This window comes from Staurois parvus, unplaced genomic scaffold (assembly GCF_062004578.1).
Source record: "Staurois parvus isolate SC_StPar_1 unplaced genomic scaffold, SC_StPar_1.0 ptg000306l, whole genome shotgun sequence".
Lineage (NCBI taxonomy): Eukaryota > Metazoa > Chordata > Amphibia > Anura > Ranidae > Staurois > Staurois parvus.
The window spans coordinates 7,970,496-7,995,000 of NW_028318102.1; the positions used below are offsets into that span (position 1 = coordinate 7,970,496).

General features: G+C 40.8%; 1 protein-coding gene across 1 annotated transcript in view; it reads left to right on the forward strand.

The window, feature by feature from the left end:
* Positions 1 to 24,505, forward strand: part of RGR (retinal G protein coupled receptor) — a 41,760-nt gene that overhangs the window by 6,648 nt on the left and 10,607 nt on the right. The window contains exons 3-5 of the mRNA XM_089683351.1: positions 12,822 to 12,943; positions 19,305 to 19,458; positions 20,351 to 20,468. Coding sequence (XP_089539477.1) covers positions 12,822 to 12,943; positions 19,305 to 19,458; positions 20,351 to 20,468 — 394 coding nt within the window. The remainder of the gene's footprint in view (positions 1 to 12,821; positions 12,944 to 19,304; positions 19,459 to 20,350; positions 20,469 to 24,505) is intronic.

A 24,505-nucleotide genomic window follows, 5' to 3' on the forward strand; every position in this document is an offset into this window, starting at 1 on the left:
GTGACACTGAAAGGCAGTTCAGATCAGCACTGATATGTGGCATTGATGTGCACTGGTAGGCACTGATATGTGGTATTGATGTGGAACTGATGGGCACTGGCACGTGGCACTGTTCAGCACTGACAGCTGGCACTTCTGGGGCCACACTGATCATCAGGGCACACTGATCATCAGTGCTCTGATGATCAGTGTACATGTCTCCTCCACAGAATGACGATTACCGGCTCTCCTCTCCTCTCGAGCTGTCATTGTGACAGCTGAGCCGCGCATGCGCGGTGAGAATGGGAGGACGTCATATGACGTCCTCCCAGAACGAGAGAACCACCTTACGCCCATCATTGGACTATATGGTGGGCGGGAGGTGGTTAAAATCCTGGTACAAAGGTGGACAGGACACCCATGTTGAAATTCTCTTCACCATAAACAAGTACATTAGGTTGTTAAAACCTTTCCAAATCTAATCTAGTGCGCTGAGCGAACTATTGGCGCTTTATAAATACTGTATAATAATAATAATCAAACTTGCATTTTACAATGCTGGTAGATGTGCAAATAATCTGCTTTGCAACTCCCCTGACTCTCCACAAAAACAGGGTACCCCAACATAACAAAGGTAAGGCAATTACCTTGTGCATAAATTAACGTAGTATGGAGTCCTTGGCTATCCTTTTTGACAATAGCGTGAATATGCACTAACTATACACACACACACACATATATATATATATATATATATATACACATACACACACAATTACAATATCCTACACTGACCAGGCCATTTTTTGCATTTTGGAGCTGCGTTACTTTAACTGACAATTGCGCGGTCATGCAAACGTTGCACCCAAATTAAATGTATGTCCTTTTTTTCCCACAAATTAGAGATTTCTTTCAGTGGTATTTGATCGCCTGTGCATTTATTTTTTGAGCTATTAAAAAAAAGGACCAACAACTTTGAATAAAAAAAACAATATTTTTTTACTTTTTGATATTAAACATGTCCAGTAAAAAATATAAAAAAATCTAATTTCGTCATAAATTTAGGCTAAAATGTATTCTGCTACATGTCTTTGCTAAAAAGAAAAAACCCAATACATGTAAATGAATTGGTTTGCTTAAACATTATAGCGTTTACAAATGGCGGTATATATACACTGGGATTTTTTTTTTTTTTTTTTACCAGTAATGGCGGCAATCAATCAGTGACTTATAGCGGGATTGCAGGACTGTGGGGGGCATTCTGACACTGACTTGGTGTCACTGACATCCCCAGTGACACCAATACAGTGATCAGTGCTAATAAAATGCACTGACACTGTACTAACGGCATTGGGCAGGAAGGGGTTAACATGAGGGGTGATCAAAGGGTTAACTGTGTGCTGTTTTACTGTGGACTGTTATTGCTTTCAACTGAAAGCATACTATGCAGAGCCATGCAAAGCAGTGTGCAGGAGCTGACAGGGGAGAGAGCTGTACTGTTTTCATACAGTTCTCTCCCTCCATCGGTAATGCTCCTCGATCACTGGGTGCCAGTGAGTAATCACCGGCCGAGACCCGGTGATTGATAGCCGAGGCTAGCGGCGTGTGTGCCCCCTATCCAAAAATGAAAATCACGTATATATACACGTTATTATGCGCACCTCTGCCGCTCTGTAACAGTATATCTGCTATAGGGCGGCGGGAAAGTAGCTAAGCTTGTTCAATTAAGCTTTGATCAAAAAAAAAAAAAAAACCTGGAAGCAGATTGGTTTCTTGGCAGAATTACTCCAGATTTTGCACTCTCCAGATTTAGTAAATCAAGCCCCTTGTGATATGAACTTCTGGAATATAACTGGCTGTTCCAAAGCTCATTTCACGGGCAAGTCCCACTCTTGTAAACATCAGGAACTCAACCTTGACTGATTATATGCAGCCAGCAATGGAGCACAGGCAGATTTGGGAGATCATCATTTGTAAGGCAGGCATAAAAAACCCAAAAAAACCCCAAAGTATTATTACAAATGAAAAAAATCGGACAGAAGGGGGCGCCAATCTGAGTGTAGAGGATTATTAATTTATTAATAACATAGGGTATAGAAATTCTTTGCTATAAACAATCAATGTGTAAAAAAAATTAAAAATACTGATCACTTCCCTAGAGTAGTACAATGTTACTATAACATTATACTACTCTGCTCACAGTGTGCTGTGAAAAAATAATTATATATATATATATATATATATATAAATATAAAACAATGTTTAGAAAATGAAAAAAATTATATTTTTTTTTGTACTGTCACCAGTGTCCCTGGTCATGGCCACACGAGTTATAGGATGATGCTGTACAGCACTGGTGACAACATGTAAAAAAAAAAGTGAATGATGTTTTTTGTAATTTCTTAATTTTCTAAAAAATGACAAAAATTTACACCTTCAAAAAACTCGCCATGCCCCTTACTAAATACCTCAGACTGTCTACTTTGCAAAAAGAGGTTATTTGGGGGATATCTGTACAGTCCTGTCATTTTTGGTTCTCAAGAAATTAGATTGACTGCCAGTACTTCAGAATTGATTGATTTTCAGATATATACCACAGTTTGTGTATTCTATAACTTTCATACAGATTAAATAATAAATATTGATTTGTTTTTTTTCACCAAAGATATATAGCAGATCACATCTTGGCCTAAAGTTACGAAGAACGAATTTTTTATTTGCAAAATTTTATAACAGACACAAAGAAAACAAGCTTTGTTTTTCAAGATTTTCGTTAATTTAGCAAAAAATAAAAAATAAAAAAAACAAACAATGGTGATTACTTACCAACAAAAGAAAGCTCAAGTTGTGAGAATATAATTACATATTTACTCTGGCTGAAAAAAAAAAAAGACAAAAAAGTCTATCCAGTTCAGCCATAAATAAAAAAGTATAATCCTATACCCACAGTTGATACAGAGGAAGGCAAAAAACTCAGCAAAGCATGATCCAATTTACCGTATTTGCCGGCGTATAAGACGACTGGGCGTATAAGATGACCCCCTACTTTTCCTGTTAAAATATAGGGTTTGAGCTATACTCGCCGTATAAGACTACCCCTCTTCCAACACACACCAAATAAAAATGAAAAAATATCAGATTTGATTTCAATATGGTATGCTATTTCAGTATGGTATTCCAATGATGGGGTGCTATTCCTCCCACTGACACCAATGATGGGGCACGATTCCTCCCACTGATACCAATGATGAGGCACTACTCCTCCCACTGACACCAATGATGGGGCACTATTTCATCCACTGACACCAATGATGGGGCACTATTCCTCCCACTGATACCAATGATGGGACACTATTCCTCCCACTGACACCAATGATGGTGCCCCATCATTAGTGTCAGTGCGTGAGGAATAGTGTCCCATCATTAGTGTCAGTGGGAGGAATAGTGCCCCATCATTAGTCAGTGGGAGGAATAATGCCCTATCATTGGTGTCAGTGGGAAGAATCGTGCCCCATCATTGGTGTCAGTGGGAGGAATAGTGTCCCATCATTAGTGTCAGTGGGAGGAATAGTGCTCCATCATTGGTGTCAGTGGGAGGAATAGTGTCCCATCATTGGTGTCAGTGGGAGGAATAGCGCCCCATCATTGGTATCAGTGGCAGGAATTGCGCCCCATCATTGGTGTCAGTGGGAGGAATAGTGCTCCATCATTAGTGTCAGTGTGTGAGGAATAGTGTCCCATCATTAGTGTCAGTGGGAAGAATAGTGCCCCATCATTGGTGTCAGTGGGAAGAATAGTGCTCCATCATTGGTGTCAGTGGGAGGAATAGTGTCCCATCATTAGTGTCAGTGGGAGGAATAGTGCTCCATCATTGGGGTCAGTGGGAGGAATAGGGCCCCATCATTGGTATCAGTGGAAGGAATAGTGCCCCATTGTTGGTATCAGTGGCGGGAAAAGTGCCCCATCATTGGTATCAGTGGCGGGAAAAGTGCCCCATCATTGGTATCAGTGGGGAGAATAGTGCCCCATCATTGGTGTCAGTGGGAGGAATAGTGCCCCATCATTGGTGTCAGTGGGAGGAATAGTGCCCCATCATTGGTGTCAGTGGGAGGAATAGTGCCCCATCATTGGTATCAGTGGGGAGAATAGTGCCCCATCGTTGGTGTCAGTGTGGGGGGGGGATAGTGCCCCGTCGTTGGTGTCAGTGGGGGAGGAGGAATAGTGCCTCATCGTTGGTGTCAGTGGGGGGAGGAATAGTGCCTCATCATTGGTGTGAGTGGGGGAGGAATAGTGCCCCATCATTGGTGTCATTGGGGAGGAGGAATAGTGCCCCATCGTTGGTGTCAGTGGGGGAGGAATAGTGCCCCATCATTGGTGTCAGTGGGGGAGGAACAGTGCCTCATCGTTGGTGCCAGTGGGGGAGGAATAGTGCCCTATCGTTGGTGTCAGTGGGGGAGGAACAGTGCCCCATCGTTAGTGTCAGTGGGGGAGAGGAATAGTGCCAAGAGTGTCACAGCATGGTGCTGCTGCACACTTACTGGCCGCTCCCTCACTCGATTTTCGCGGGGCCGCTCGGCTCTGCCTCCTCGCCGGTGATTGGTTGCCTGTGTGCCTTTCCACAGTGCTGACGCCCAATTACCGGTGAGGAGGCAGAGCCAAGCGGCAGCGCGACTATCGAGCGGCCGAACTGAAAGAAGGAGCAGCCGCGCTTCCTGGACCGGATCGTCGTGGGACCGGGACCAGAGCCAGGTAAGGTACAGCAGCCCCTTGCCTGCCCCTGTACTTAGTGTCCCTTCCGCCACCGCGCCGCCCCTCGAAAAAGCGCCGCCCTGACACCGGCTCGCCGTATACCGGCGTATAAGACGACCCCTGACTTTTCAGAAGATTTTCATGGGTTAAAAAATCGTCTTATACGCCGGCAAATACAGTACTTCAGCAGGGGAAACAATGCCTTCTTGATCCCAGAGAGGCAATCAGATATTCTCTGGATCAACTTTACCTGTAAATGTTAGTATCCAGTTACAGTTGCAAGAAAAAGTATGTGAACCCCTTGATATAACGTGGAGTTTTGCATGAATTGGGCATAAAATGTGCTCTGAACGTCATCTAAGTCACAACAATAGAAGAACACAGTCTGCTGAACATAATACTACACAAACATTAGATGTTGCCATGGTTTAATTGCACATAACATGTAAACATTCACAGTGCAGGGAGGAAAAAGTATGTGAGACCCTAGCTTAATGACTTCTCCCAGAGCTAATTGGAGCCAGGAGTGAGCCAACCTTGACTCCAATCAGTGTGATGATATTGGATGTGTTGCTGACAGCTGTCCTGCCCTTAAAAAACACACACCTGTTTTGGGTTTACTGGTTTCAAGAAGCACTGTCTGATGTGAACCATGCCTCGCAGAAAAGAGCTCTTAGGAGACCTACGATCAAGAATTGTTGACTTGCATGAAGCTGGAAAGGGTTACATAAGTATCTCCAAAAGCCTTGATGTTCATGTGTCCATGGTAAGACAGACTATCTACAAATGGAGAAAGTTTAGCACTGTTACTACTCTCCCTAGGCGTGGTTGTCCTGTAAAAATGACTGCAAGAGCACAGCGCAGAATGCTGCATGAGGTAAAGAAGAATCCCAGAGTGTCAGCTAAAGACCTACAGAAATCTCTGGCACATGCTAACATTTTTGTTGACACATCTACAATAAGGAAAACATTAAACAAGAATGGAGTACATGGGAGGACACCACGGAGGAAGCCATTGCTGTCCAAAAAGAATATTGCAGCACGTTTGAAGTTTGCAAAAGAGCACCTGGATGTTCCACAGCACTACTGGCAAAATATACTGTGGACAGATGAAACCAAGATTGAGTTGTTTGTGAAGAACACACAACACTATGTGTGGAGAAAAAAAGGCACAGCACACCAACATCAAAACCTCATCCCCACTGTAAAACATGGTGGAGGGAGCATCATGGTTTGGGGCTGCTTTGCTGCCTCAGGGCCTGGACGGATTGTTGTCATCGATGGGAAAATGAATTCCAGAGTTTATCAAGACATTTTGCAGGAAAACGTACGACCATCTGTCCGCCAACTGAAGCTCCACAGAGGATGGGTGATGCAACAGGACAATTACCCAAAGCGTACAAGTAATTCAACAAAACAATGGCTGCAACAGCACAGAATATGCCTTCTGGAGTGGCCCAGTCAGAGTCCTGACCTCAACCCGATTGAAATGCTGTGGCATGACCTTGAGAGAGCGATTCACACCAGACATCCCAAGAATATTGCTACACTGAAACAGTTTTGTGAAGAGGAGTGGTCCAAAATTACTCCAGATCGTTGTGCAGGTCTGATCTGCAACTACAGGAAACGTTTGGTTGAGGTTATTGCTGCCAAAGAAGGGTCAACCAGTTATTAAGTCCAAAGGTTCACATACTTTTTCCTCCCTGCACTGTGAATGTTTACATGTTATGTGCAATTAAACCATGGCAACTTCTAATGTTTGTGTAGTATTATGTTCAGCAGACTGTGTTCTTCTATTGTTGTGACTTAGATGACGTTCAGAGCACATTTTATGCCCAATTCATGCAAAACTCCACGTAATCCCAAGGGGTTCACATACTTTTTCTTGCAACTGTATATTATGTATATATAGGAAAGAATCCAGGCCTTTTTTAAAGCAATCCGCTGAGATATCCAGAACCAACTCTTGAGGGAGTCTATTCCACATTTTCACAGCTTACTGTGAAGAAACAAAATGAAGAAAAAAAATGATAAAAATCTAGTTTGGGTACAGCGTTGTACGCACATGCAATTATCATGCGTTACTATCTTCACAGTGTACTGTGGCTTGAATTCAGTGTTTGGGGGTCATCTGACAAACTGTCTGCGGCCCCTAGACCCAAAAAGAACAATCTTGCTTTCATCAGTCCACAAAATGTTGCGTCATTTCTCTTTAGGCCAATCAATGTGCTCTTTGGCAAATTGTTATCTCTTCAGCACATGTTGTTTTTTCAACAATGGGACATTGCCGGGGCTTCTTGCCAATAGCTTGGCTTCACATAGGGGTCTTCTACTTGTTACAATACTCAGAGGTAACTTTGGACCTTCTTTGATCACCCTGGAGCTGATCATTGGCTGAGTCTTTGCCATTTTGTCTATTCTTCCAATCATTTGAATGGTAGTTTTCCGTTTTCTTCCACATCTTCCTGGATTTGGTTTAAAGCAATTGAGATCATTTTAGCTGAGCAGCATATCAGTTCTTTACTTCTTTACATGTTTTTTCCCCCTCCAATCAACTTTTTAATCAAAGATTTACTCAGATTTTCAGAGCATAGTGCAGTATACCCAGCATGTAAAACATTTGCTGCCTTTGTCCTTAAATAAAAGCCAACTGTTTGACACCTGTTCTTTCACAGACTGAATAACCTCACTAATTGAACTCCACACTGCTATTATTTGGAAAGCGCTCCTTTCAAATAATTATTAAATTACACAAAATCAGCAGCATTCTTGTCATGACTGTTGGGTCTGTTGGATTTCTATTACTCTACTACACTACACTAGTAAATTATTTGCCATGTAGAAATATAATTTATACCAAAAACAGTGACTGATCTGGTGATTTTGGACTGCTATTATTTTGAACACTACTGTAACAAAATAGTTTAAATTTCAGAACAATTCACTGAGCTGTGTACATACTGGTATACACATACAAACCAGCAGTTCTGACTTCATTGTCACTTCCTGATCTGCATCGTACTTCAAAGTCAGTGAAAAAGAAAATATTTAAGCCAAGCAACTAGTATTTTTAAAAGACAGTCAGCAATAACGATCTCAATATTTCTCTATATTTTCTTTAAAAGTATATTTTAGTTTTATTCGTTTATTTTAGTATGCATTGGCATATTTTAGTTTACATTTCTATGAAGTGGTACCCCTGCAGGAGCTGCTGGAAAGATGCCCAGGGTTCTTTTGCCAATAGTTGCCCCACAGCCAGGCACACGATCACAGTCACTCTTTTGACTCAGTGAAGAGTCTACTGGTATTCTCTTTTTGGTGTTTTTGTTTTTGGGTAACTTGGCTAGAGATAGGCAACTATGTGGGATACTCCAAAACTATGTACAAACAGAAGGACACTCTTTCTTCTGTAGAACAAGGAGTCATGTCCTTGCACAGGTAAATGGTGGGCTTAAGCTTGTAGTAGCAACCTGAGAAATGTGAGCAGGATCCTTTCACTTCAAATTAAATAGATTAAGCTCTTCAGGATATGGGACAAAATGTCCACTGTAAACACAGCAAATTGGATATTCCCTGGATCACCTTTACCTCTAAGGGTTAGTAACCAGTTATATTCTGTGTATCCAAGAAAGAATCCTGGCCTTCTTTAAAGCAATCTACTGAGCTGGCCCGAACCAACTCTTGAGGAAGTCCTTGCACAAGTAAATGGTGGACTTAGCTTTGTAGTAGCAACCTGAGAAAGCTGAGCAGAATCCTTTTACTATGAGTTAAATAGATTAAATGTCCCCTGTAAACACAGCTAACTCTATAGCACCAGAGGGGTGGCAACACCACAGAGGTTCTAGTATCTATCACACTATTCTGTACTCACAAATGTCCTTAGATGATTGGTTGCCTTCTTCCAATATCTTCCAAACACTTTCTCCCCATGATACCAGACTAGATCCTCAGCAATAGGTCTCTCAGTCAGCTTCAGCAATTTTCAGCAAAATCGACCCCTCAGCTAGCCCAGCTAAGACCACGATGAACAGGAAACACATGGCAGACTGCCCAGAGGGGCAATCAGCACCCCCAAGCTGTGATCGCCTACTCAGGGACAAGACATTTCTGTTCCAGGTCTCATACTATTTATACAACTTTCCAGCAACCATCTGTGCAGTCTCTCACAGGAATTGGCTGGGATAGTATAAATATTCATGTTGCCAATTTGCCTTGCTCCACACCTATATTTCAGAATAACCCAGAAAGTTCTGGATTGCAAGAGAAGCAATCAAATCTGCAACCTCTGACACATAGAACAGTCCTAAACAATCACAAACTGCCACACTGATTACAATGAGCACAGAACTAAATTTATCTACTAGCACCTATCTAGTAGGGTGCTACATCTACTAGTGTCTAAATTCATTTTACAGAGGGAACAAATTCTCCCCAAAAAAATAGAAATTATACAAAAACTGTTACATAGTTAATTTGGTTCAAAAAAAGAGGCTACTCCATCCATTTCAGCCAAAAAAAAGAAAAAAAAAACACCACACAAATTTTTACAGTTGATCCAGAGGAAGGCAAAAAAAATCCCCTAAAGAGGCAATTGGGTATTTCCTGGATCAACTTTACCTATAAGTATTAAAAACCAGTTATATTTTGTGTATCCAAGAAAGAATCCAGACCTTTTTTAAAGCAATCCACTGAGTTGGCCAGAACCAACTCTTGAGGGCGTCTATTCCATATTTTCTTACTGTGAAGAAACCTTTCCGTATTTGGAGATAAAATCTCTTTTCCTCCAGATGTAAAGAGTGCCTCCTTGTACTCTGATGACCATAAGATGAATAACTACACCAAATTCACTATGTGGACCACTTATGTATTTATATATGTTGATAATATTCCCCCTTAATCTCCTCTTCTCAAGAGAAAATACATTCTGTTCCTCTAATCTTTCCTCATAACTGAGCTCCTCCATACCTCTTATCAGTTTGGTTGTCCCTCTCTGCACTCTCTCTAGTTCCCCAATATCCCAGATCCTTCTCCACCATTGATTCCCCCAGTTGTACTCCCCCTAGTATGTATGATGTATGCATATTTTAGTCCCCAAGTGCATAACTTTACAATTATCAATAACTACATTAGGTACACAGTTGTCCAATTGGCTTGTAAGTTGAAGACATTCTGTAAGGACATTATTCTACTGCATAGCTTGGTGTCATATGCAAAGACTGAAATGGTACTTTTTATTCCAGACCCTGTTAGGACCCTCACGCAGCTTGCAATGCTGCTCAAAGCAAAAAGAGTGTGTGTTGTCCCATTGGCACTCAGGAATGAGGTGTCCGAATGCAATGTCACCATCCAGTAGTGTGTATCATAGAAGCTAAAACTGCTGATCTACCAGCCTGATCTGTATTAGTATATGGAAGTCTCAGCCTGCACCACTGCTCAAGCCACATCCACTGATGAGTTTCCCCCCTCCTATAGGAGTCTTAGACATAGAGGTGCCACCTCTATGACTAAGCCCCGATGGGTGGGATGAAGTGCATCAGAGGGCATGACTTCTGGAGTGGTGCAGGCTGAGGCCTCCACATACATATACTAATAAAAATCGGGACTGGGAGAGTGGTGGTTTTCATTTCCATAATGCAAAACCTGTTGACTACAGCTTTATGGCTGCTTTGATGTTAGTCTCACAATACAAACTCTAAAAGAGGGCTACAGCATAATTTCATACTATATCTTCCACAGTAGATAACGATAGAACTATTGGAATTATGCACATATGCTGCAATTAACCTCCCTAGTGGTATTCCCGAGTGTAGCTCAGAGTAAAGTTTCAGTACCAAAAGCAGTAACCCCGAGCTACACTCGGGAATACCGCTAGGGAGGTTAATTGCAGCAGATTCCCTGCAGCGCTTACCTTGTCCTTCTCTCCTGCGATGAGTCCCCTGCAGCGTCCCCAGACATCTCCTCCGGCCGATGCCGGCATCCGTGACCAGGCGGGACGTACAGGGGCCGGAACCGGTGGCAAATTTAAAAAGGTTTAGAAACTGTCATTTTCTAATAAACGAATTTGACATGGTAAAATATTACTGTATCAAACCATTTCACATACATTTTGTCCCTAGTACTTTGTCCTGTGCCCTTCCTGCATTTTTACCGTTCTTTCTGCCTGGAAACTTAGAAAAGTCCATGGCGTCCAAAAAGCGTTCCTTTAGGTCAAAAGCGGTTTTAGCCCGGCTAGAGAACAGCGATAATAAATCAGAACCACTTGCAGAATTGAGTGATGATTTGTGGGGAAATTCGTCATCAGACACTGAAAACGATTTTGCGACTTTGCTCAGTGATGTGCGAACGTGGCGCTATATTTCAAATTTCAGTGTTTTTGGTTTGATTATATTATTGAATTAAATTTATTATATTATTATTTTTTATGATTTTGTGTTTCAAGTTTTATACTACCCGGAATGTTTACCAGACTCTTGTTCTGAGAGATTTCAGTGAGTTATTCCTAAAAATTACAGGGCCTACAATAAAAAAAAATACATATTTCCATGCAAAAAAATGTACCGCTTTCAGCACAGAATATGGACATAATCAGACCGCTAGGGAGGTTAATATGCTCGTAGCAATACAATAGTGCTTCGTAAAAGACCTAAAACATTTTAAAACCTATGTATAGTCAAAACTTTTTTTAAGTGAAGTAGGATAAAAAAAAAAAAAAAAGACTGAAAACCACTGAGTTTATTTTTTTCTTGTCTGTAACCTGCTGGGTACATTTTTAAAAGGAGGAATTATTTCCAAAATGAGGGGAAGTATAATCTTAGTTTATTAGGAACAAATACCCTAACTGGGCAATTTACCCACAGTCTTCCTTTTGGTGACAACAGTAATATTTTTTGTCTCTAAAGCAATCACAGAGTCCTAGAGAGGACACAGACAGCGATAAAAATGTGATGGGGTTCTAACTCTTCCTTCTCTATTCAAAACTGGAATAAGTTATTGCTGTACATACATTTAAACATAGTAGAACAAGCAGGGTCTTTTTTCTCAGTGAATAGGTGCTGGTATTCCCCCCTTCACTCAAGTCATCCATTGTCTCTGCTTCCAATCCATCCCTAAGCACCATCCCTTGTCAATGCCCCATACTCTCCTCCAAGAAGACCCCCAGCAACAATAGACCCCCTAAGCTACAATAAATCCTCTCCAGCAACAATAGCCACCTCAGCATCAAAATACAGCAGCCAACATCAAAATACCGCAGCCAGCAACAATAGACCCACCCAGCAACATTAGATCCTCCAGCAGCCAGCGTCATTAGACCCTCCAATAGAGAACAACAATAGACCCTCCAGCAGCCAACAATAGAGCTCCCCCAAAACAGTAGACCCACTCAGCAACAATTGGTCCTTAAGAAGCTTGCAACAGTAGACTCTCCTCATGCAACAGTAGACCCCCCCAGCAACAGTAAACTCTCCAGCATGCTCAAGTACCCTTGCCAGTACATGCTTTAAGTGCTGGAGGTGCCAGTATTGCATACCACTGCATTCCCACTGAACAAAATCCCTAAGAACAACAATCAGGACAATTTTATGGTCAGTGTGTGAATGCATACCTCAATAACACAGGGAACACCACAATCAATAGATTTGTCATTGCCAGAGTATCCATATCAATGTCATAAAATTTCATATGTCAATGTGAAAATATCCATCTTTACTACTATCAGCTACCAGAAAATTACAAGAGTTCCCAAATATAAAATACAGACAACTCCTGTTGTGCCCTTGTTTGCCAATTTTCCACAGCAGATAATTATTCCAAGTCTTACAATTGTAGGCCTGTCAGCATAACAAAATCCAAATAGTCAATTCAAGCGCAGCTATTTCAGAACGTAATTGTTACTGCATTCACAAGTCTGGCATACACTCAAGTTGGCAGTTTATCGAGAGCTTTGTACCTAGATAGAAATATTGTCCAAATTTGCAGAATGGCTCTGAGCTCAGTATATGTAGGCAATGTGAAAAGCTGACCGATTCCAGTAATGCAGTATTTATACAATAACTTTTTTTTTTTACTTTGCATTGTCAACACCATTTTACCAGATATTGGCCTTATGGATCAGAAGGATGTCAGATTCATGGATTCCAGGGATTTGTTGCAGCTCTGTCCAGTATCAGCTCTTGTGCTGCAATAGCATGGGACCGCTATCACCAATATTGTACTCGTAAGTGTTGACTTTTTTGTTTTTTTTCAGCAAGACCCCTAACTAAATTAACTTTATAATAGCCATTATGCTTGCTTGTTTGTTTCTAATACAGTCAGTGTGTCTTTACATGGCAGTTGCTTGAGAGTAATAATTCATTCAATGTAAAACTTTAACAGCAGTCTCAGTGGCTCCTACAAAATTGTCACTACAGTCACTACAAAAATTGTTTGTAAGAATATCTAGAAACTGCACTACAAAAATGCATATGAATGCCTGAGCACATCTTAGTCCTTTTCAATCACACTAGGTGATAGGTAAAGATAGTCTGATTTCCCATTTGACCTACATAACACCTAGTATGCTGGTTGGGTTAGCGAGAGGAACCCAGCTGTGACAGCCCAGCTTTGCACTTATTGTGATATACATTAAACTCTATAAAATAAACAGTAAAACTGAGCACTTAAAAGGATGGCAGCTGAGATTTAAAGGATAAGCACACTTAGAAAAAGGGCCCATAGATCTCTATGGGAGACTGCGTCACAGGCAAAGCCAGCACGCTGAAGATCTACTGGCTGGATGTAAACACAGACTGGAGACCACAGGTATGATTGCAATCTAAAAACAACAAGGTGCAGACATGCATTAAAATTCAACATTTAATAAGGGGAGAAACAATATCACACACAATACAGAAAGCATCCGTGGCCATGCAGAGATATTGGCGGTGCAGTGTGCAAGGAAATCCCAGAGTTTGGAGTGGATCGTCGAACTGTGTTGTTTAAAGCAAGCACTGATACACTGGATGCACATGTGTGGCACTGGCTGCTGAAGTGCCTCCTAATAAATATGCTTCCCATGCTGGAATGACAAAGACTTTTTCGAACCACTTGCAGACCCATATGTCACTGCCTGCTTCCAGGTTTAGGGTGTGTGCATGTGCGTCCCCCTACCAGGACAATGTACAGTGTACAATCACAGCGGGAGCATGTGAGCAAGTCCCGGCCAATAATTCACAGTCGGGACCTGCTGAATGGCTGGGTACAATCACAACCCAGAGCTCTGTATTGATAATAAACACAAAGCTCCATACAGAGGGAATAATCTGTTTCTCATCCCTGCAAAGCAAAGAGTTCTATTAGTAAAAGCAGCACACTTTACACATATTACACATAGTTAAGCACACATTTAACCTCTTGATCGCCCTCGATGTTAACCCCTTCCCTGCCAGTGTCATCACTACAGTGAAACTGTATAGTAGTATCACTGAATACTGTATTAATGTTACTAGAGATGTTAGTGGCAGTTAGTCAGTTCCCCCCAGCGTCAGTGTCAGATTGCTCACTACAGTCCCTTTGTAAGTCACTGATCACAGTTATTAGCAGTAGAAAAAAATAAAAATGTCATTACATATACCATAGTTTGTAGGCGCTATAAAACTTTCACACAAACCAATCATTTATTGGGATAATTTTTTTTCTAGCAGCAAATAAAAAATGTTTGTTTTTGTTTGTATCGCAAAAAATAAAAAACCCAGTGGTGATCAAATACCACCATAAGAAAGCTCTATTTGTGTGAAAAATATAATATAACTTCGTTTGTTTATAGCATGCATGTCTGCACAATTACCAGTTAAAATAGGGCTGTGCTAAATAGCAAAAAATGGCCTGGGCATGAAGGTAAAATCTTCTGGAGCTCAAGTATTTAATGATAATTTCAATAAAGCATGGGCCTCTATACAACACCCAATATACCACAGATTTTATAAATATATATATATATTATGACATAATGATCTGTGGTATATTGGGTGGTGTACAGAGGCCCAAGTTTTATTGAAATTATCATTAAATACTTGAGGCCAATATTTTTACGATGTAATCAAAATGAAAATTTAAAAAAAAAAAATTTTTTTACTTTTGGCTACAAAACATATGCAATAAAAAAAAAAATTTGCCCAAAATGTATTCTGCTAAATATCTTTGGTTAAAAAAGATTTCAATAAATGACTGGTTTGCATGAAAGTCACAGCACCTACAAACTATGGTATATGTACTGCCATTTATTATTTTAATTTTTTTCTACTACTAATGGCGATGATTAGTGACTTACAAAGGGACTGCGCATAGTGCGGTGGTGATATATATACACTATACTGCTAAAAGTATTAGAACACCCCTCCAAATCACTGGATTCAGGTGTTCCAATGACCTCCATGGCCCCAAGTGTATAAAATCAAGCACCCAGGAATGCAGACTGCTTCTACAAACATTTGTGAAAGAACTGGTCACTCTCAGGAGCTCAGTCAATTCAAGCATGGTGCCATGATAGGTTGCCACCTGTGTAAAAAGTCCATCCGAAAAATTTCCTTGCTACTAAATATTCCAAATATTTGTGGTATTATAACAACGTGGAAGCAACAGGGAACAACAGCAACTCAGCCACGAAGTTGTAGGCCACGTAAAATGACAGAGCAGGGTGAGCGCATGCTGAAGTGCACAGAATTCGCCATCTGTCTGCAGAGTAAATTGCTAAAGACCTCCAAACTTTGTGTCACCTTTAGATTAGCACAAAGGTGCATAGAGAGTTTCATGTAATGGGTTCTCATGGCCGAGCAGCCGCATCCAAGCCTTACATCAGCAAGTACAATACAAAGTGTCGGATGCAGAGGTGTAAAGCAAGTCACCACTGGACCCTAGAGCAGTGGAGACGTGTTCTCTGGAGAGACGAATCACGCTTCTTTGGCAGTCCAATGGACTTGTTTGGGTTTGGCAGTTTGCCAGAAGAACGGTACTTGCCTGACTGCATTGTGACAAATGTAAAGTTTAGTATGGGGTTGTTTTTCTATGGTTGCGCTTGGCCCCTTAGTTCCAGTGAAGGGAACTCTTAAGGCATTAGCACACCATGACATTTTGGACACTTTCATGCTCTCAACTTTGTGGGAACAGTTTGGGGATGGCCCCTTCCTGTTCCAACATGACTGCGTACCAGTGCACAAAGCAAGGTCCATAAAGATATGGATGAAAGAGTTTGGGGTGAAGGAACTTGACTGGCCTGCACTGAGTTCTGACATCAACCCGATAGAACACTTTTGGGATGAATTAAAGCGGATACTGCGAGCCATGACTTCTCGTCCGATATCAGTGCCTGACCTCACAAATGGAAGAATGGTCATACATTCCTTTATATATACAGTATATATAAAAAAAAGTATTTAGTCAGCCACCAATTGTGCAAGTTCTCCCACTTAAAAACATGAGAGAGGCCTGTAATTGGCATCATAGGTAGACCTAAACTATGAGAGACAAAATGAGAAAAAAAATCCAGACAATCACATTGGCTGATTTGGAAAGAAATTATTTGCAAATTATGGTGGAAAATAAGTATTTGTTCAATATCAAAAGTTCATCTCAATAGTTTGTTATATATCCTTTGTTGGCAATGACAGAGGTCAAACGTTTCCTGTAAGTCTTCACAAGGTTGGCACACACTGATCTCCTCTAGAGCAGTGATGTTTTGGGGCTGTCGCTGGGCAACACAGACTTTCAACTCCCTCCAAAGGTTTTCTATGGGGTTGAGATCTGGAGACTGGCTAGGCCACTCCAGGACCTTGAAATGCTTCTTACGAAGCTACTCCTTTGTTGCCCGGGCGGTATGTTTGGGATCATTTTCATGTTGGAAGACCCAACCACATTTCATCTTCAATGCCCTTGCTGATGGAAGGAGGTTTGCACTCAAAATATCACGATACATGGCCCCATTCATTCTGTCCTGTACATGGATCAGTCGTCCTGGTCCATTTGCGGAGAAACAGCCCCAAAGCATGATGTTGCCACCCCCATGCTTCACAGTAGGTATGGTGTTCTTTGGATGCAACTCAGCATTCTCTGTCCTCCAAACACGACGAGTTGTATTTCTACCAAACAGTTCTATTTTGGTTTCATCTGACCATAGGACATTCTCCCAATCCTCTTCTGGATCATCCAAATGCTCTCTAGCAAACTTCAGATGGGCTCGGACATGTACTGGCTTAAGCAGGGGGACACGTCTGGCACTGCAGGATCTGAGTCTCTGGCGGCGTAGTGTGTTACTGATGGTAGCCTTTGTTACGTTGGTCCCAGCTCTCTGCAGGTCATTCACTAGGTCCCCCCGTGTGGTCCTGGGATTTTTGCTCACCGTTCTTGTGATCATTTTGACCCCATGGGGTGAGATCTTGCGTGGAGCCCCAGATCGAGGGAGATTATCAGTGGTCTTGTATGTCTTCCATTTTCTAATTATTGCTCCCACAGTTGATTTGTTCATACCAAGCTGCTTGCCTATTGCAGATTCAGTCTTCCCAGCCTGGTGCAGGTCTACAATTTTGTCTCTGGTGTCCTTCGACAGCTCTTTGGTCTTCATCATAGTGGAGTTTGGAGTGTGACTGTTTCAGGTTGTGGACAGGTCTCTTTTATACTGATAACAAGTTCAAACAGGTGCCATTGATACAGGTAATGAGTGCAGGACAGAGGAGCCTCTTAAAGAAGAAGGTACAGGTCTGTGAGAGCCAGAAATCTTGCTTGTTTGTAGGTGACCAAATACTTATTTTCCACCATAATTTGCAAATAAATTCTTTCCAAATCAGCCAATGTGATGGTCTGGATTTTTTTTCTCTTATTTTGTCTCTCATAGTTGAGGTCTACCTATGATGCCAATTACAGGCCTCTCTCATCTTTTTAAGTGGGAGAACTTGCGCAATTGGTGGCTGACTAAATATTTTTTTGCCCCACTGTGTGTGTGAATGTGTATATATATAACCTGGCAGCATTGGATGGATCTAATTAATCAGGAGAGTATTAGGTCTATAGAGGTGCCCCTGCCCCCACCCTTCCTGCATCATGGTGGGAACCCTGTATCTTTATTCTTGGACATTTCTATGGATTATCTGTTATATTAGCTGTATGATAATAATTTTCCTAAAGGTCCCATTTAAATTGTAACTAAATGCACATTTTTCATTTTAGATAGGAGGGTTAAAACCCCTGCCAGTTTTATGTAGTTTTATACCAGATATACTTTATTTGGATTTTGAAATAGCATTTGACCTCATTTTAAACAAACAGGTAATGTGTAAATCTAAGTATACAGTATAGAGACTTTGAAATTTCAGTTTGTATATGGATAGAAAACAGACTAAAAGACTGTGTTCATACACTGAATGGTCTAAGGTTATTAGTAGTGTACCTCAAGGGCCAGGGTTGGGACCCTTATTTCTTAACCGATCGACACAATTTCTGTGTCTGCAGATGACATACTGTTTGTCATGTTATATAATTAAGATGGCGTAGGGTTATTCACTTTAAAGTCAATACAAAGGACAAGGGAGTACTCAATGTCAGAAAGAAAAGAGTTCTAACCTCCACATGGAAAGGATTCTTCACAGTAAGAGCTTTGAAAATGTGGAATAGACTTCCTCAGAAAGTACCTAGTTCTGGCCAGTGTAGTTTATTTTAAAAAAAGAGTTGGATGCATTTCTAAATACACTAAAAAAATAACCAAAGCTTACATTTTATAGGTAACAATGGGACATATTGTGTTGCCCTGAGGAATTAGGATTTATTTCCATGCTGGAGCAAATTAGGCCATGTTTTTTTTTTCCTGCCTCTGGATCAACTGTAGTTATAAGGGCTTTTATTGGTTAAACTAGATGGACCTGTGCTATTTTTCAACTTGACCAAGTATGTAACTATGGACAGAATGCAGGGGTCAGGAGTAAGTAACATACTGTATGCAGAGGTCAGAAGTGTGTAACTTACAAAGTGAAAGGGTCAGGAGTGTGTAACGTATAAAGTGAAGGGGTCAGAAATGTGTAACATACAGATTTCATGGGTCAGGAGTGGATAATGTACAGAGTTAAAGGGTCAGGAGGAAATGTACACACACCTGTGCACAGCATCCCTATAATTCATTCTACCCCTTTATAGCACAGAAGTACCCCCTTTCAACAACACACCCAACATACACAAACACTTTCGCACCCACATGCTTACACCGACACACTCGCATACAGTATACGCACCCACCCTCAAGCCTGCATACATGTTTAAGGCTGGCCCCCTCATATCTGTACACTTCTGTGGCAACATGTTAGGCATCCACTACACCAGAGAACATGGACACAAGTGAATCAATATCTGCCAAAGCATTTCCAGATGACAACAGTGTCTTTTTGTGTACAAAAAAAAGCTCTGCTGTTGGCCTGTGGTATTGGTATTACATGAAAAGCATTTGTAATTCAAGAACGATGCTCATCTCAAATACATATACATTAGACTAAATGTAAAAATTGAACTGATGTCAATTTTGGTAAAGTAAAAACATTTAATATACAGTTATAATTTTGTAGGTAGCAAACTACACTGGAGCACAGCGATTTCCGTGGTGATGTTTGTCTGGGGCTTCTCTGCATTCTGGTCTATGATGCCATTGTTTGGTTGGGGTGAATATGACTATGAACCTTTAAGAACTTGCTGTACATTGGATTATTCCAAATCTGACAGGTAAGTCTTCTTCAGACTGTTGTGATTTTGTGAAATATGTAACAGCAATGTAAACCTGAAGCAGTAGTAAAATGTAATAAATTAATTAATTAGAATGCAGTATCACATGGACCTGAACTCAAAAAGTCAAAATTTGCTATCTTATAGGGAACTCTAGATATGTAAATTGTGTCTAAGCAGTACCCTCTACCTTGAACCTCATGACTGAATATCTGCAGAATTATTGCTACCCCTGGCTGCTAGTCTTACATTATTTGGAGTGAGATTTGGTAATGTCACTACAGTGCTCTGTGGATTTACTGGAGAGGAATCTGTACCTGAGAACCTTCCGCTTCTATAATTATGTTATGTGCTTTCTGCACCTCTCCAGCTGCTGCCTATTCCTCCACCAGTCATCAGATCTCTAATCATCAGGGGGACCACCGCTACACAGAACCACAGTATGGAGCAAAGCAAGGTTTACATGAAAAATGGGGACAATATCAATTTCATGGAGACTACAGGCAATATTGGTGACAAGTTACTTGTATTCTACTTGTCTTTTTGGGCACAGCTTCCCCAGTACAGGTCCCCTTTAACAACTATTAAAAGCAATAGAACAAAATAGGAAGGGTGTCCTGAAGCAAGAACACAATCATATTCAGGAAGATCAGATCACTAAATGCCTATTTCATGGGAACTTGTCAGTTTTCTTTAAAAGCAAAACATACTAATTTTGCCAAAATAGTTTTACAAATGCTACTTCTATGATAATAAATCATTATAAGAACAAGCAAAATAATATGGATGTGTTTTTAAGAGATGCAGAAGGAAATGAGTGGAATTGTGTGACAATAATGCTTTATTGTGATCAATAATTAATCAATACAAAAAAATCTATTTGTTTTGACAGAAATTTTATCTCTTTCCTTTTCCCCCTGGCATTCTTTGAGTATCTAATTCCTCTGTTTATTATGATGACTGCATACCAGTCCATACATCAGAAGCTGAAGAAAAGTGGCCAGATCAAGGTAATGCTCAATTGATCCAAGTTCTCACATAGACTGAGGCCCCTCATTTTGGGGGCAGCTCATAATAAGCTTGTTGGCGAATCAAGGGATTATCCCTGATTCTGTATTAGATGAACACAATCAACTGTTTCTACTGAGAAACTTTTAAGCATCTGAATTTATGCTGATGTAATAGCTGGAACATTTATGTAACTTGTTCATTTAGGCAAAGCTTTGAATGTGGTTTTAAATCTTAATAGCAGCTCAGAATAAAATGACTTTGAGGTCTGACCAACACTCAGCCAGCTGGCTTGCTGAGCAGTTCTTGAGATGCTCTGTCTATTCATGTGAAAACAAAAGCCGTAGATAGAAGGATGGTTAGCAAAGCTAAAGATTTGTTGTAAAAAATGGCAGAGCATTAAGGCAAACTTCAAATAGCTATTTTATCTAGTGAATGTATAAAAATGATGGGTAATAAGATATCAAAATATATTTAGATCATGCTAGAGTACACTGGGATACTGTTTTGCTACATTAGAAAACTGGTTTTCAATAAGAGGAACATTATTTCTGTCACGTCTATGGTAGTGAGCTTTATAAAACCACAGCTTGGGGTTCCCCATGGCACGGAATCTAAGCCCCAGCCTGCTTGTTCACCAGGCCCCTGATGGTGGGGATGGACTTGGAGCAAGCTGGAACCAGGTCGCAGCCCCAGGTACACCCAGCTGAGGTAGAGGAGACAGCTAGAGGGAACAGGGTACACCAGGAGTAGACACAGGAGATCCAGTTGGAAAGCCGAGGTCAGGACAGGTGGAAAACTAGCGATGTCAGGAATGAAGCCGGGGTCGGTACACGGGCAGACAATACAGGAGGGATGTCAGGGACGAAGCCGGGGTCGGTACACAGATATGCTAACGGATACTCAGTAGAACACAGGGGAGCTCCAACAACAACCGTTGCTCAGACAATGTGGCCCAGTCTGAGCACATCTTAAATAGACAGTCAGAAAAGGAGGTGGGACAAGAGTGATGGAAGGAAAGGACATAAAACACAGGGAGAAGCAGACGGCGCCCATAGGTGAGCACAGAACAACACACATGTGAAGGAATCAAGAGCAGCATGGAGGTAAGTGTAAACACACCAGAGGCTGCAAGCTAACTTGTGACGATTTGAAAGTTTAATGCAGTAGAAGGTAAAGTCATACTGGATATAAACCCTAAATTCAGCAAACAAAAATATTTAACAATACTAACAAATCTAGTGCCATAAGCCATCGTTCTCATAAATCAGAAATTAAGAAGTATTTAAAGCAATTATAAAAATTGTATTTTCAATAAAACTAGAGATATTAAAATAAGAAAATGATTGGTCTTCAATTTTCTTGGCATATTTTTGCAATTTTATTATATTTTAAGCAGTTTATTGTTTGGAGAAAAACATTCAAAAAAATTCAAAAAGGGGAAGCTGTGCCCAAAAGCTGCGCTTTTTGAATTTTTTTCTCCAAACTGCTTAAAAAACTGTAGCTGCTGACTTTTAAAAAACAGCCACTTACCTGTCCCTCGGTCCTGTGGTGTATCCCCCACAGTCCATTTCACCTTCTGTCCTGTATTCCAGGAGGCCAGAAACTTCTGTGTGGGCACCCGGCTGTGATAGCTTGCGGCTTCACAGCCGGGTACCCACTGTGCATGCGCAAGTAGCGCTGCACTTCATGAATGGTCCTGTAGTCTTCTGGGACCTGTCACGTGCCCCAAAAGACTACAGGGAGGGAGGGAGGACACCTTTTGTTTTCGATCGCCTAGGTGATCGGACCGGAAGTGGGAGCAGGTACCTGTCAAATTCGGGTACCAACCCCCCAAAGGTGCCAATCCTTAATGGAGAACGGGGGAGCAGTCCTTTATGCGGAACTTCCCCTTTCGGATGGAGCTCCGAAAAATTGTGAATTGTTAAGAATTGTGATAACACAAATGGAGAAAATAGGTTTCCAGGCAGTTTACATGGTCTACAAATTAAGATGATCTGAAACTCTCAGAAGCTTGCAATCAGTAACAGAGGTAACTATTGTAATAAGGAAAAAAACTATTTGAAGGAGGAAAGTAGAAAGGAAGGGGGAAGGTGGGAGAGACAGGAAAAAAGGTAAAGATCATGGGAAGGTAAAAAAAAAAAAAGGAGTAGTGGAGTGGAGGTTAGGGTTGTGGTTAATGGGAACTTGACTGGGGTGGAACACGTGGAACCCAAAAAGTACCAGAGTTTAAATTAAGGAACACTCCAGGAAGTTGATGATGGTTTTACAAGCCTTGAGGAAAGCTATTTGAGCATTATTTAGCCAGTCACCCTCTCCTGTATGACAAGACACAAATATATTTAACGTCTGCAAAGCATGTGATTTGTTGCCACCATACTTTTGTGATTGTCTTCCTTGTGGCCAGAAATAAGAAGGATTTAAGCTGGCATTCATGTTTAGTTAAATCGGGTATGGGTTTATAGACCCAAATCCATAATATCCTTATTTTAGGGCATTCTCACCACATATGAAGAAGTAATCCAGGTGCATTACATCTTCTAGAGTAATGTGAATTAATTTGTCACTGCGTAATTCGGCAATGCTTGATGGGGTCATTCACCAGCGAAGAAGTAGCTTATGAGCATTTTTTTGGGCTTTTGTGTTAGGTGAACATTTGGCTCCTGCCATCCATATTTTGTTCCACATTGGCGATTCTTGTGTTCCTCTAACATCTGACTCCCATTTTGCCATATGAGAAAGCTTATTGAGATTAGATGGGGACATGTGAGAAAGAGATAGGCCTGAAAGAGCAGAACAATTTTCTCAGCTGGCATGTGCAATTTGTTGTGTAGGTACTGGAGTGATTTAATTACATTGATGGCAAGGCTGGCCATACACTATACAATTTTCTGTCCAATTTCCTTTAGATTTACATTCAACTGTGTAGTGCAAGGGCCTGCCTAATTGGATACTGAAAGTGTTGTTTGGGTTTGACCTCGTATTTTATGGTTTTTGGTAAATCTAAAGCAAATATCTCAAGAAAATTGTATAGTGTCTGGCTAGTCTATGGAAGTTGCATACAGATTTACTCCTGCAGATATCCACCAGTGAAAAAGGCTGTAAATGGGCTGAGGAAAAGAGGTGACAATTTACTATACTAGAATGGGGCGAGGCCACTAGAGAACTTAAGCATAACTAAAGTAAAAAAAAAAAAAAAATATGTATACATGCTTTAGTCCTCATGCACACTGGATGTTTTTACAGAGGCTGTTTTCGTTTTTTTACTTTTTTTCCTACAGCCAGTAAACTCCCCAGCATGTTATCCTATGTGTCCATGCACACAGACTGTAATCAACGTTTTTTGGCCGGGACGTTTTTTGGCTGGGAAAAAAACTCAAGACTAGTGGGTTTCTAGAGGAGTTTTTTTTAGCTAGGAAACCGCTATAATGCTGAAAAACACGGTAAAACACGGTAAACCCCAGTAAAACGCCACAAACCAGCATTTTTGGACTTTTTTTTACCAAGCAATAATTAAAAAAAGAATGCTAAAAAATGCAAAAGCGGAAAAGCGTGGCAAACCGCCGCTAAACGCTAATGCAAAAGCACAAAAAAAAGCTGAAAAAAAATCACATTTTTAACGTGACTTTACACAGCTAACATTACCGGGCGTTATCAAAATGCCCCATGTGCATGGAACCTTAGGTTTCAATTTTCAGTAGTTTCATTCTTTTTTTAATCCTCCATTCCAAATGGATATTCCCTGGATCACATATCTCTGGTGTTACTACCCATAGATATCAATATTCAATTAGATTTTGTGCATTTAGAAATGCTTCCAGGTTTTTTTCTTATCCCCCATAAATACCTACCTTAGAATTGTTCTAGTGATCCATATCTGAATTAATTTTACTTTATGCCTGTGTTTAAATTCATTCTGCTCCATATCTCCCTTTGTAGCCACTCAGATGCACTGGCAGCAGAAAGTGTAAGTGATGGTGAATGATGAGTTTGAATGAAATAACACCTTCTCTGACATCCCTTTGGAGGAGCATGTTCC